At 41.2% G+C, this 13151-nt stretch overlaps 1 protein-coding gene across 14 annotated transcripts in view; it reads right to left on the bottom strand.

Annotated features, from left to right (window-relative positions):
• Positions 1-2743: 2743 nt before the first annotated feature.
• ARHGEF28 (Rho guanine nucleotide exchange factor 28) overlaps positions 2744-13151 on the bottom strand; it is a 119566-nt gene continuing 109158 nt past the window's right edge. For 13 of the 14 annotated variants that reach the window (XM_059873686.1, XM_059873689.1, XM_059873687.1 and 10 more), the window contains one exon: positions 2744-3808. In XM_059873686.1, coding sequence (XP_059729669.1) covers positions 3648-3808 — 161 coding nt within the window. In that variant the 3' untranslated portion in view covers positions 2744-3647. The remainder of the gene's footprint in view (positions 3809-13151) is intronic. The other variant, XM_059873691.1, reaches the window with a different exon arrangement.

The following is a 13151-nucleotide window of genomic DNA, read 5'->3' as shown; positions in this document are numbered from 1 at the left end:
ACATCCAGCCTATTCCAGTATGCTAATTCTCCACAATCTGTGCTGTTTCTACTTCTGTAATATAAACTGGGCACAGTGAAGGTTTTGGATGGGAAGGATTTGGGGTTGGAATTCTGGTCAAACAGAATATTCATTAGGAGTTATCCAAACACTATCCCATTAGTCATCAATAGTCACACTATTTCCCCATTTTGTCATCAGATGCACAAGGAAAACTGCTTCATCTGCAACTCTCCATTGCTTTCCAAATTCAGCCTGAGCAAGTTGCACATGTTATTTACCAAAGCACAAGGTCTTTTTCTTTGAATGAACACCATCACACTGCAAAAATGTTTTTAGCAGCAATATGGCACATTACAAAATTGGCACTTACTTGATTAAGATGCAGTATAAAATTTTACTGTTTTTTTTTAACAAAGGGGGTGGCATACAAATTAATGCAGCTAACAGCCCTCTCTAAGTAAAATGATTTGTGTTCCTTAAATGGAACATCAACATGTTTTTTACCATCATTTCAGTAAACAAACTTTGGGGAGTTTTGCTGATAGCCTAATCTGTATTTAATTTAGTAATTTGAAAATAACATGAGCGTTGTGAAAAATCTTTTAGAAATGCAGCTAAGTGTGGTTTACCTTAATACTCAAATAGCATCCAAGTGAAGAATTTGCTTCCTTTTGGCCTCATTCTACAAATGACTGAATGCATAAATCCAAGGGTCTGGATCCAGCACACTGTAAGCTCAAGCTCTTCCCCAATTTCTTCTCTACCATTGCTGTAGACTTGCTGAAGAAAAGATTCATTGCAAGATTCTCTTAAAAGTCTTTTAAAGTTGCTCGATATGATAACTTTACTAGCATACAACATTAAGGAGAAAATGCTGGAAAAGTCAAGGCATTGCAGCAAAGAAATTCCTTCTTTGTTAGAAGATAGAGAAAAATATTTAAAATAAGAAAAAATTAATCAACCTCATCCTGGTGCCATGGATATTTGTAGTACAGCAGTTGTTCCCTTAATTTAAGCACTGAAATTAATTACTAAATTGGATTCAGAGTTTTCAGATGCAAGATGCTTTGAGAAGCATAGCAAAAAAGAAAACACAAAATACGTGGGATGAGTGAAAAACAACAGGCTTTGCAAGTAAGCCAGCTTCAAAATAATATAAAAAGGTGAAGAGAATTTCTGAATATATTTTTCTAATTAAAAAAGACGAACCAGCATTAATATATGCCTGGTGATAACTGAAAACACAGACTGCTAAAATAGCTGAGTCTCACTGGGGCTGTGTTTAAATTCTGCTAAGCATTAAGAAATGTCTAAATAATGGACAGAGTTCAGGGGTGCATAATACATCTTGTTATAAAGAGCACCTGCCAAGACCATACTGGCCTATACTTTAAACATTTTCTACAATTAAAATACCTAAATCTAGAGGCCACCTGTTTCCTGCCTTTGCCTTTCTGAAATGCCAGAAGTTTTACTGTAAACACAGGTGAGCAAAATAAGATGCTGCCTGATTTTAAGGGACTTAAAGAATTTGCACAACAGCTGAAGTCTGGGCCAGCTGCTTTTCAGCTCCCAGCCCCTCAATTAAAACTGATGAGAGAAGCATTATCATCTCTTCCTCTCTCAGTGGCAAGACCCTTACATGGGAATTCCCACACCAAACTGGGAAAGCAGCAATCCATCCAGCAGTTTGGATTTGACAGTAACCAATACCAGATGTTTCAGCCAAGGCATAATAAAATGCAGAGAGAGTAACTGTGGAGAAAACTGCTCATTTTTTCTCTCTTTCCCATGGGTCTCTGGGCAAGGCACATATCCTGGGGTATACAGCATCCCAAGAAATGAGTCTGGCTACTCAGAAATTTGCCAAAAAGCTGTTCAGGTGGCAACCCTGAATTCATTGCTGACTCTCTGTCCCTACTACAGGGCCCTTAAAGAAGTTGGATCCACATTTTAATTTTAATCTAATTGTGAAAAGTAAAGATAAAACAATTCTAGAAATACTAAAAGAGGCTGTTTTGTTTTTTTTTTTTCTCTTATAAAGAGACATATTTTTAAAGTGCTGTCAGGTTAGCAGGAGTCTTGAAGGCTGAACATAGACACCGGAAACCACATCTGCAGGCCCAGTCTTTCCCTGATGGCATTTGCTCATCAGTTAATACAGCTGAGAATCACATCCTGCTCCTCGTGCCAGGTGCTCAGTTTCTTGCCCAAGATACCAAGTGAGTAACTACTCTGGAGTCCAGTAAGATGCAGCCCAGAAAGCTCTGCTTTCGGGTATTCCCCTGAAGCTCCCAAGTCCCTGGAAGAGAATCCCTCTCAGTCAGGAAACCCTTGCTGACAAATGCACACATCTAAAACTCTGTGCCCTGCAAAAGATGTTGCACAATGCAAGGCTTAGGGTAAAATGGAAACCACTGGCACCTGGGGCTGACCCAGTCAAAGGGGTGGGAGGAATTCTGTGTTCCTCTGCTCCTTGAGCTGGGCAGATGTGAGGCAGCTGTGCAGGAGTATCCAGGAGCTGTGCAGCTGCATTTCTGCTGCACCTCTGCCAATGCCAACATCCGTGCTAAGTGGCAATAGGCACATCCTTGGTTTTGCCAGCTGAAATACACAGCTTTGGCTATGCTGCAGCAGAGCTCAGTGCAGCAGAGCTCAGTGCAAACAAAGCCTGGACACTTTTTTTTCCTCCTGTTTTTTTTATTTCTCTGGGGGATCTCACAACGAATCAAAACTACAGTTTTGTAGAAATGCACACAACATTTATTTAGTTTGACAGAAGTGTACAAATTTTTCAGAAAGACAAAAAGGCACAAAACAGGTTTCTTACTGCCTAAGACAGAGAATCCCATGAATCTGAAAGCAGAAAGTTATCTGATTTCCACACAGAAAAGCAGTGCAGTTTCAGAAGAGTTTAGTTAACTGAAGCCTACTATTTATCCCCTTTATTTTCTTTTGACCAGTGAGATGGTTTCATCTGGTAAATTTTAATGTGTAAGGACACTTTCTGAAATGAGGAACAGTTATAATACAATAAATGATTTAGTGCATCTCTGCACAGAAATTGGCAGTAGTATCAAAATGGTAATAAGCTTTGGGACATGAAAAAACACAATTATGCAATTATGCTCAGACCATAGAAAACATCCCCTTCTGAGCAGTTCCTGAGCTAGAAGATAAGGAAAATGACCCAACAGGTAAGGGTATGTAGAACACTCAGCAAAGACTCGAGCCATCATTGTTACATTGCTGTCTTCTCATGTTATATCACAGCTGTTACTGATACACACTCTGAAATCTCAAGTAGCAGACCCATCTCAGCTCATCCTTGTAAGAAGTGGATTCGCAAAAATCAACACTAGTTTTCACAGTCCTTGGTGCCACCTTTACAATTTCAAAATGTTATGTTTCCCCTGCCACTCATTGCTTCTTGCAAAGCATTTGAAATCATGTCATAAATTAAACATTATACAACAATGGCTTCAAAATAACTTACTTACTATATTTATCATGTGGAAAATATTGCATTTACTATTAAATACTACCCTTAAAGCCAGATGGTCATACAGAGAACGACTACAGAAATTTAGAAAAGCAAACACAGTTATCTTTCCAAAGTGCTACTGAGATTATAAAACAAGTGATCAGAGGTAAACAATCTTCTCCTCTACTCTGGCTCCACTTTCTTCATCCTGCAGGCTCTCAGACTCGTGGTTCAGCAACAGTTCATCTGCCTGTGGTGACTGGATGGATCCCTGGTTTGGAACACTTGTCTGGGAACCTTGGGTCTCTGATGTGTTCAGATCTGTAACACACAAGAGAAGGACAATGCATTTTCTGCCATGCCCATGCCATCAAAAAGGGCAAATTCTGACTTTTTCATTAGCACCATTTTCTAGTTTGCTGCATCTGTCTGGAAAGGAAAACAGTACTCCAGAACAAATTATACTACAGCCTGGTGAGAGGTACCTTACCCAAATTTAGTGAAATCTATTCAAGTAATAACAATAATTATAAAAGTGTAGCCATACTTAACTAAACAGACACACAACAATGGAAAGATATAAACAAGGTCAGAATTGAGCTGGAGGGAAACACACAGCATATAATCAGTACCTTTGTTAGTAATAATACAGTTGTAACATTAATACAGTTTTCATCATTATACAGAATTTTGTTTGTAAGCCTTCCTTTTATGGATGCAAAAGAATTAAGTGAGCAAAGTTAAAAGCCTACAGGGCTGCCACTTGCATTCAGCTTTTTCTACCAACTTTACCTGTGTTTATTGACACAAACTACCTGCTGTATTCTGTCTTGATCTTTTTGGTGTGACATGGAGAGAAACACTTGCATCCTAACGCTAGAACATTATTTCACAATGATCTTGTCATCTTTCCAATTTTCTCCCAGAAATGCAGAGAATCAGGTACTTGTTTTCCAGCATTCCACAATGAACACTTCTATGATGATCCATATATAGCTTTATAAACCAAAATAACACAACTAGAGTTGGGTTTTATCCCTAGTCAGCATTTTGTAGCACTTTGGGCCCTCAGGACCTACATCTCAGTAACTGGCTTTTCTACATCTGTATTTCTTCAAAGCAACTTTACCATAAAAAACAAGCTGTGTAACAAAGAGTGTGTATCCTCATGCACAGCAATGAAAAATATTTGTAATGGATATGCTGCAATACTTTTCACTGTAATCTTAGCCTGACTGACTCCTCTACTACATCAGGAGGGTTAAATTTTCATTCTTCTCTCTCAAAAAAGACTCTGTAGAAAGAAAGGGAGATTTGAACTCCTTGTAGAGCACGGTAATGCCAGAAGCACGCAAACCAAGAACTGGGGTTCTTTGAACCTTGATCACTCATGCAGAGCTGAAGAGACATTTCATGCTTGCTCTGGTCCCTACTTCTCACATGTATGAGCAATGGAAATCTACTATGAACTACTACTTGCATTTTTACACACCATGTCATGTAGCTGGTGGCAATTCATAATGACACATGCCCACATTTGGCATTCCCCAGATATATGTGACTTTCATCAGTCTTGCTCACTGAGGCAGGAGTTCAAGGCAAAACAAGCTTGCTGGCACCCAGAAAAGCCTAGGCTCTCTGGCCGCTCCCTGGCATGGGGTGTGTGGAGCAGTGTGGGATGATTATGCAATGGGCATGTGGGAACACATATCGCAGCCTCTGCCTTCAGCATCTTCTCCTCTTTGATATTCTCACAGCTGGAGGGAGCAAACAGGCTTTGGGGCTGCATAAACCACGTGCATCTTATTCTTGCTGCCAAGACTGCAGAGTCAATGGCAGGAGCAAGGTATTTATAAATGAGCTTAGTCATAGTGGGATGACACAGAATGTTACAAAAATTAGTCTTCAATTGTCTTTCTTTTACCGTTTTATCCTGGATTAAGTTTCAGTCTTGATGAAAATCTAGAGTAAGTCTTGACTGCAAGTGAGTTATTTGCAATAACTAACAGAGAAAGTCTTGACTCCCTAACTTAGTCAAACAGGCCTGATTTTTTGAAGACGTCTGCATTTATTTCTTTTTGATAGTTATATTAGAAAAAGATTGCAATTTGCAGCCCACAGAAGAAAGCAAAAATATGTCTGCCTGTCTTTATGAAAACTGGATGCATTTGGTTTGTTTATTTATTAAAAAGAGCCCTAGTAGCAGCCCTTCCTCTGCTTCTAAACCCTTACATTTTCAGGTAATTTTACCTACATTAATATTTCTTTTAAGTCGTGTGAGTCTATTCACATTACCCAAGTTATGTACATAAAAATACCAGGGAGTAAACACTTACTTGAAAGATCTATTTCCAAAGTTTATGAAGTACATAATTTGAGAAGCGTAATTACAAATTTGAAAATACACAGAAAAGAAACACCTTACATGCAATTATTTTCCACCATCAAAACTAAACAGTAATTGCTTCAGCAACTAAAACAGTAGCTGTTTCCAAACCATTTCTCATTAACTGTTATAACTACAAGCTGAGCAGTGGAAACTCTCAGCATTCTGGAAAAACAAATCAGATCCTGTCACTATCAAAATAAATGATTTATCACTAGTTCAGCTTCTTTTTTTTTTTTTCCCTAAATATATTGCATCTGGGAAACCTGAACAGCAGGAGAGCACCCAGGAGGTAAGAGCACAGCTGCAGCCGGGGAACTGAGTGGCTTCAGGCTGGAAAGGTTATGCTTAATCAACTGAGGAGGGAAGGGGCTGGTTTTGGATGCACTTCAGGTGGTACTCAACACAGACTCTGCCTAATAAAAGCACAATGCGTCCCCAAGGCCAACACACTCAGCCTGCCATCGGGGAGGGTGGCTGCTGTCTCTCTGCCCAGTGCCATGCTGGAAGCAGCTGAGCCAGCAGACCAGCTGGCATCACAGGCAGCAGCGTGATGTGCCCCAAGGGGGATGCACGTGAAGTGTGGAAGAAGTGCTAGAAATGGTAACAACAGTTTCAGGTGAAGGGAGACTGAGAAAAGTGGACTGAACTGCCAGTCAGCCTTGGTTGCTGTAATGTAGAACAGTAACTGCAGCCATGAAGCCTCCCCTGAGCTCTCTGTATAGCATGGGGAAACGGAGTTGCCCTTGTCACCAAGCAGGAAAAAGGTGGGAGAAATCTTCCTTTTAAAATGCTCTCCCAAGACAAGGAGGAAACGTCTGAAACCATATTTGAAAACATCACCTGATGTCTGCTAAAGAACTCTGAGAGCTAAGGATGCTTAATTAAAAAAAAAAAAAAAAAGGAAAACAAATTGATTATTTGTGCAGACAGCAAGGCAAAGGGGCTCCTACCAGAAAGTCATCCCCAAGAAGCTCTCCCATGATCCCCTAGCAGCTGGGGCACCCATGGGAACTCCCCAGTCCCTCTCCAGGCCCATTCTCTGCTGCACTGAGGGAAATGTCAGAATTCACTATGGATCAAGAGTCAGGCAAAGACAGACCATTGGCCCTTTAAGAGCTTCCGTCAATGTGATTGTAATTCACCTGTCAAAATCAGCCATAAAATGAGTCCTGTGTTATCCCCTTTGTTTAAATTCAGCATTTACTTACCCTTTTTTCTGCTCTCCAAGCTATCACCAGACGCTCTCTCTGGCAGGCTGTGCTTGGCTCAACAGCGCGCCCACCAGACCAGCACCCACATCACCAGCACTCGGCAGAAGTTGAGTACAGCCCCTGCCCACACCCTCGCTGCCCGGGCTGGGCTCTGCCTGCTGCCCTGCTCCCACGCCCTCGCAGAGAGGACAAACCAAAGGACTGTACCTGGCCATAGCCATCCACTTGCTCATTTACACTGTTTTCCTTTCATAGTTAGACAAATGCAGAAAATATTCACAGACTATTTCCAAAGCTTTAACAAAACTGAGCCATAGCTCAGATCCTTCCACAGTCTGTTCTTGACACAGCTTTCTGCTCCCTCCCACTTCTGCACCAGCCAAGAGCTGTCAGCATCTCTCTGAACCCTGAACCCCAGATTTTATGTGCAAACTGAAACCCCCTTCACCTGGTTCTCACTTACATAAAATATATTTCTCCTACAATATTCCAGGTAAGTCTTTCCTTAAGAACAAGCCAGATCCACAGCTGCATCATGGATACCCTAGGTAAAAGTGAACAGCAGACCAGAGAAATACACTCTTTCAAAGCTGGGCTGGTCAAACATCCAAGGAAAAAAAGGCTGTGCTTAAGGCTGGTGACCAAATACTAGGTAATCTGCGATAGCACTTCAGCCTTTTTGGGACCTGTAGCCCGTGCCACACCTCAGTATTAAATACCCCTAAAGTACAGCTTTTACTCCCTTTAATCTCAGCTAAGACCATTTCATTGAATAAAGAAACCCCAGGCCTTCCCAGCAGCCTTCCCCGCCAAGTTTTGCAAAAGGAGTTAGAGGCTGTTTCTAACAAATTCTAGATCCAATCACAAATTCTCTCATTCACACAGACACTGTCAAATTCAACACTAAAAACAAATTCAATTTTTTTCCCATTTTCCGTGGGTTTAGGTCTGGTACCATGAGGACAAGCATCAGGAAACTGCAGAGAGGCACTCTACTCTTTCCATACTGTTTTAGAGCACCTCAATATAAAAACAATGGCAGATGGCAGGCCTGTCGTATGTGGGATCAGTTCTCAAGGGAGTTTATAAGGGGACCTCAGTTTCCCAAACACAGTCTGGGTCCAAACTCTGAGAAACAACAACTCCTGGCTAAAAACACGGCACTGTTGTACAGGAAAAGAAAGAAAAAACAAGCAGCATTCAACATCCTAACTACTCTACCTTTCCCACAGCATTAAGAGACAGGATTACTAGTATCTCACAAACTGCTGACAAGGTGAAGGACAAAGGAATGGTATTTGCAGGAATCTGAAATCAATACATATAAAAACAAACATAGCCCAGGTACCTGGGGGGGCAGAGGATACAAAAGCCAAGTAAACAACTCATTAGTCACACTGATTCTCACCTCCTGTCTGTTGTCATAGGAGGTAAGCACTTCCACATCAAATAAATGCCACAGATTTTCTCCTTCACCCCTTCACCCCTCCTCTCTCTCCCCCAGGATCAGAGCTCTTGATGTTAAGGCTAGACTGCACGTAGTGAAGATTGTGGGAAGGACAGGAGAACCAAGGCACTAAGAAACACTCCAAACAAAAAACCTCTCAAGTCTCTGTGTTTTGAACAGAAAGCCCCTAGTGTTCCTCCTTCAGCTCTGACCCTGATTTCACAGCCTCACAGAATAATTCAAATTGGAAGGGATCTCAGAAGGCCTCGGATTCAAACTCTTCCTCAAAGCTGGGTTAGCTCTGAGGTCAGGCCAGGCTGGATACTTTTTTACTTCTTAGTCATTTCTAAAAAGGAAGGGGAAAAAAAAAAAGGGGGAAGAAAAAAGTGGGGGGAAAAAAAAGGGGGGAGGGGGCGGGGGGAGGGTGGAAGGAACACACCACATGGATTTAGCAGACAATTACTTTGCTGTGACTCCCCGAGATCTGTCACATTGACCCTCTTCACAAAATCAAACTGCATAAAAAAACTGCATTAAATGAAGGACGATTTATGCCACTTTTAGCAACAAATAAGTTGAAGAGTCACAAAAACACTAACCTTCTGAAATAATAAACAGATTTCGGTTTTACAGGTACGTAAAACAACTGGTACCAAGTTCATTTGGACTGACAGCTGACACATCAGCTTCAGGCCACAGCTATTTGAAATGGCAGAGCTGCTCTATTTAATCCCCACACTGGCACTCATGCATAATGCAAAGCACAAGTAGACACCTAACAACCAGGGCTAAGTCTACCGGGTCTGGGATATTCAAAGGAATTCAAGGGTAACAGGCTCTCATTTGCCACCACAGTCCAACAGCAAATGGCAGCCTAACTCCCATGGGATCCACTGAAAAACCCACTGGCAAATCCCACAGCAGCTCTTTGTCCCTAATGATGCTCCCAGCGGTTTCCATGCAGATTCAGTAGCAACAGACAGCCAATTCCCCAGGGAACTCTAAGTACCTCATCCTCTCTCCCTTTCCTCACCATGAAAGGCACCATAGACCGGTTTTGATTGCTTTTTTTAATGCCTACTAAGACTTTCCCAGATTGCAATGGATTTTCCATACTGCAGGTTCAGTTGTTTAAAGCTGGTGGAAGAAAGGGAGCACCATGCAGTGGTATTTGGCACCTGGAACGCCAGGGCATCACCAGGGAACAACCAAGATGCTGCTGCTACAGATCCAGAATGGAACACTTGATATACAAAAGTCATGTGTGAGCCTTGATGATTTGAGGACAATTCCCAGCAGTTTCACTGGCAGCTGAGATCCCACATACCATCAACAAACCAGGCCCTTCACAACTCAATAAAGCTGATTTCACAGCAGGAACTGAACTTGGTACTGGGTCTCAAAAAAACACTGGGAAAAAATATTTTGAAGCTAAAGCTACCAAGGAAAGAGGAGCCTAATCCATTTCCCAGCTGACTGAATAAGGCAAGAAAATCGGTCTGGGAATTGTAATGCTGTTATTTACTTTTGACCAGCCCAGCCCTGTGAAAAAGCATCTGCTGTATTTTTTAAGCAAACAAGCACATCCTTGAGTAAGAGATCTTTACACAAAAAGCAGATGAGAAATTATTTCAGAAGATATCCTACATTAATTAGTCTTAGCAGCTTTTGGTGCATTTTTTGTTACAAGACAGAGAACAGAAGGAATTAAAAGTCTATGATGAATAAAGTCTGTGACACAATTCTTCTCTACATCTGTATGCTGCATTTTTGATCATGGTAAAATTAGTGGGATAGCCATTATGCTGCATGTTTCTACTCTTTGTGTAGTTGCTGGCTTAGGTAAAACAAGGCAGGTCCATTTTCAGGTTTTGCCATAAGTCTTCAGAGAAATTTTGTCTAGACAATTTGGACTTAATTCTTGGCACAAGAAACACAAAATACATATTTATTACACCGAAATGGCATATATCATAAAGTTCCAACTCATACTCCAGGTTTTGGAGTACTGTCATGATGCAGTTATTTTTCTTTTATTAAGGCCCAGTAAACATACTATTTCTAACACTGGTGTTTACCAAAGAAAATATTTTAAAACTAGCTCAAGCTCAAATACTGATAGTGTCACTTTGACACCAAATACATAGCATGCTGATTAAAATTGATTAGGTTGATTAAAATTTTAACCAAGTTACATGGCAATGTTATCAGCTGTATAGGTTTTTGAAGCACACGGATTCTAAGCTATTTTTGGCATGCTGTTTTTCTAATGCATATCATTAAGAGAGACTTAAAAATAGGTCTGACTTGAAATCATAATTTGTCTGTGCATTAAATACCCACAGTCTCACCTTGGGAGGGCAGACTGCCTGACAGCTGTCTGCTTCTGCTTATTATTAATTTATTTAAGTATGAATTCCCTATTAAATTGTCTTTGTGCTAAGCTTTGAAGCTTTAGATGGTCAATTACAGACAAACACGTGGTCCAACAGGTATTCTGCTAACAATGAACACATGTTTTATTGACCTACTTCTTTTCCAGCTCATTAAACACAGCTGCACTCAAATGATCAAGAGGAAAGAACCATAAAACCCCAAGAACACTCTTCCTACACAGGATCACAAGGAACGTGACCAGCTGCCGCCGCAGGGCCCCTGCCCCACCCAGGGCAGCAGCACACCCACGCAGAGCACCTCTCCAGGGGCAGGGCTACTCGCCTGCCCACTGACAACAGTGGGGGGGAAGCACTGAAAACCCCCACAGCCTCCTTTTTCAGGTGCCCAATGCAGGTGTGAACTAAGTGGTCTGCAACCATTTCCTCCTAGCCCATCACCTGCTGAAGTCATTTGGCCAGCAGGCTGAAGTCAAAACAAACTGCCATCAGCAGGGAACAAGAGCTCCTGCTTGAATGTTAAATGGAGAAACAGAAACCCCATAAATTTACAGACACAAACAGCACTACTAAGGACTCAAGGGACAATGAACCAGCTCCCCTTTCTGCTGCCTGCCAGCACATCCCCACACTTCCCTCACTCACTGTCCCAATTTGCACCCTGAAGATAAAACTCTGCAGTGAGGCTTTATCTCCTTCCCTCCCTAAAAAAGAGAAACAGTTAGTATTAACCCTGCAAAAGCAGCCTGTGGAACATGAAGTCGTTCCCTTTGAAACAAAAGGGGACATTTACACATCAAAACTCCTCTTCTGAGCTGTTACCACAGACAGATGTTAGAGTCTTGATTAACTGCCTCACATTTTACGGACGCTCTTTGGTTGTGGGTTGGTTTGTTGGTTTGCTTTTTTTTCACTTTGAAATAAACGTGAAATCAAAGACCTTGGCAAAAAATCAGTTTAGTCCCCAGCATTTGGCCAGTCTTTCAGGTGCAACATAAAGAAGTGTGCTCTGGACTTTGGCAAACACTTTCTTGAGTAGCAGAAGGGCACAGCTCTCTTACAAAAGCCAAAAGGGTGAGGTAATTTATAAAACACTCAAGTCTCCTCCTAAGCACTTTGGTTTTATAGGGTAATTTCCCAACAACAGACCAGATCCACCACTTCTTATTCATAAAAGCTGACAAGATCAAAACTCAAAGAGACCAGAAGAAGAACACTAAGTCAATACATAGAATTGCTGCAGAAGAAAAAATCAGACAAAGTACCTGTTTCAAATCAATTACATGCTAATCTTACCCTTTAACAGAAGCTGCTGTTGTTGATTAATACAGGAAAAAATACAAGCATGACTACATGAGTGAGCATCTGAGAGAAGCCTCTTATCTATAGTCCCAGAGATACTTGTTCTCTCCCAAGGTCAAAACTGAGGGAAATATTCACTATTTTTTTATTACACATTGGGTATTAGCACAGCCATGTTTATTCATTCTTGGCAGGAAGTATATGCACTCATGTTTTCTTCTTGGAGTTCTTCAAAAAATCCAGAAAAAACTGGAAAAGCTGCACATTCCCCACATTTTGCCTTGTAACCATAGGACTTTTCAGTGTGATTGAATATTTTGAAATGAATGCCCTTTTTAACTGTTTGCTAAAGGCTCTGTGAACACGCAACTTCTATGAAAGTCTGCATAAGAGGCAAAGGAAAAATTGTACATCAAAGCCATAAAACCCCACAATTATCAAATAAGCATGTGTGTCCATCCTGTGAGTGCATAGAGAGCACCTGGATCCACTTTCTTCACTTCTGCTCCCACTTCTTCCTTGTATGAGCAACACTGGTCTCACCCTTAAACCCAAATTCATCATCCCTCCTTCTACCTCAAGTACTTTACTACAACTCTTAAAACACCTGTGTGTATTAATTTTCACTTCAGCTCTAAACTGCCTGTGTTTAATGCAGGAGCCTTCCTTAAACCTTCATCCCCTCCCCAGTGGCACTGTGCTTCAATAGCAAATTGCTCTGCACAGAAGACAGCTTCCCTGCAGTTTTTCTGTCAGCAACCATTATCCTTATATTTTCAAATTCAATTAATAAAGAGAAAAAAAAATCATCCTTGCCAAATACCCTGCTTTCCCTGTCTCTCATATATTCTTTATCACGGAATATATTCAATGACTTTTAAACTGTACATGGGTTTGATTCTTCTACAACAGACCCTAAACA

This window comes from Haemorhous mexicanus, chromosome Z (genome assembly GCF_027477595.1).
Source record: "Haemorhous mexicanus isolate bHaeMex1 chromosome Z, bHaeMex1.pri, whole genome shotgun sequence".
Lineage (NCBI taxonomy): Eukaryota > Metazoa > Chordata > Aves > Passeriformes > Fringillidae > Haemorhous > Haemorhous mexicanus.
Note: the sequence above shows the minus strand (reverse complement) of the source record. Positions and strands in the feature narration are given on the sequence as shown.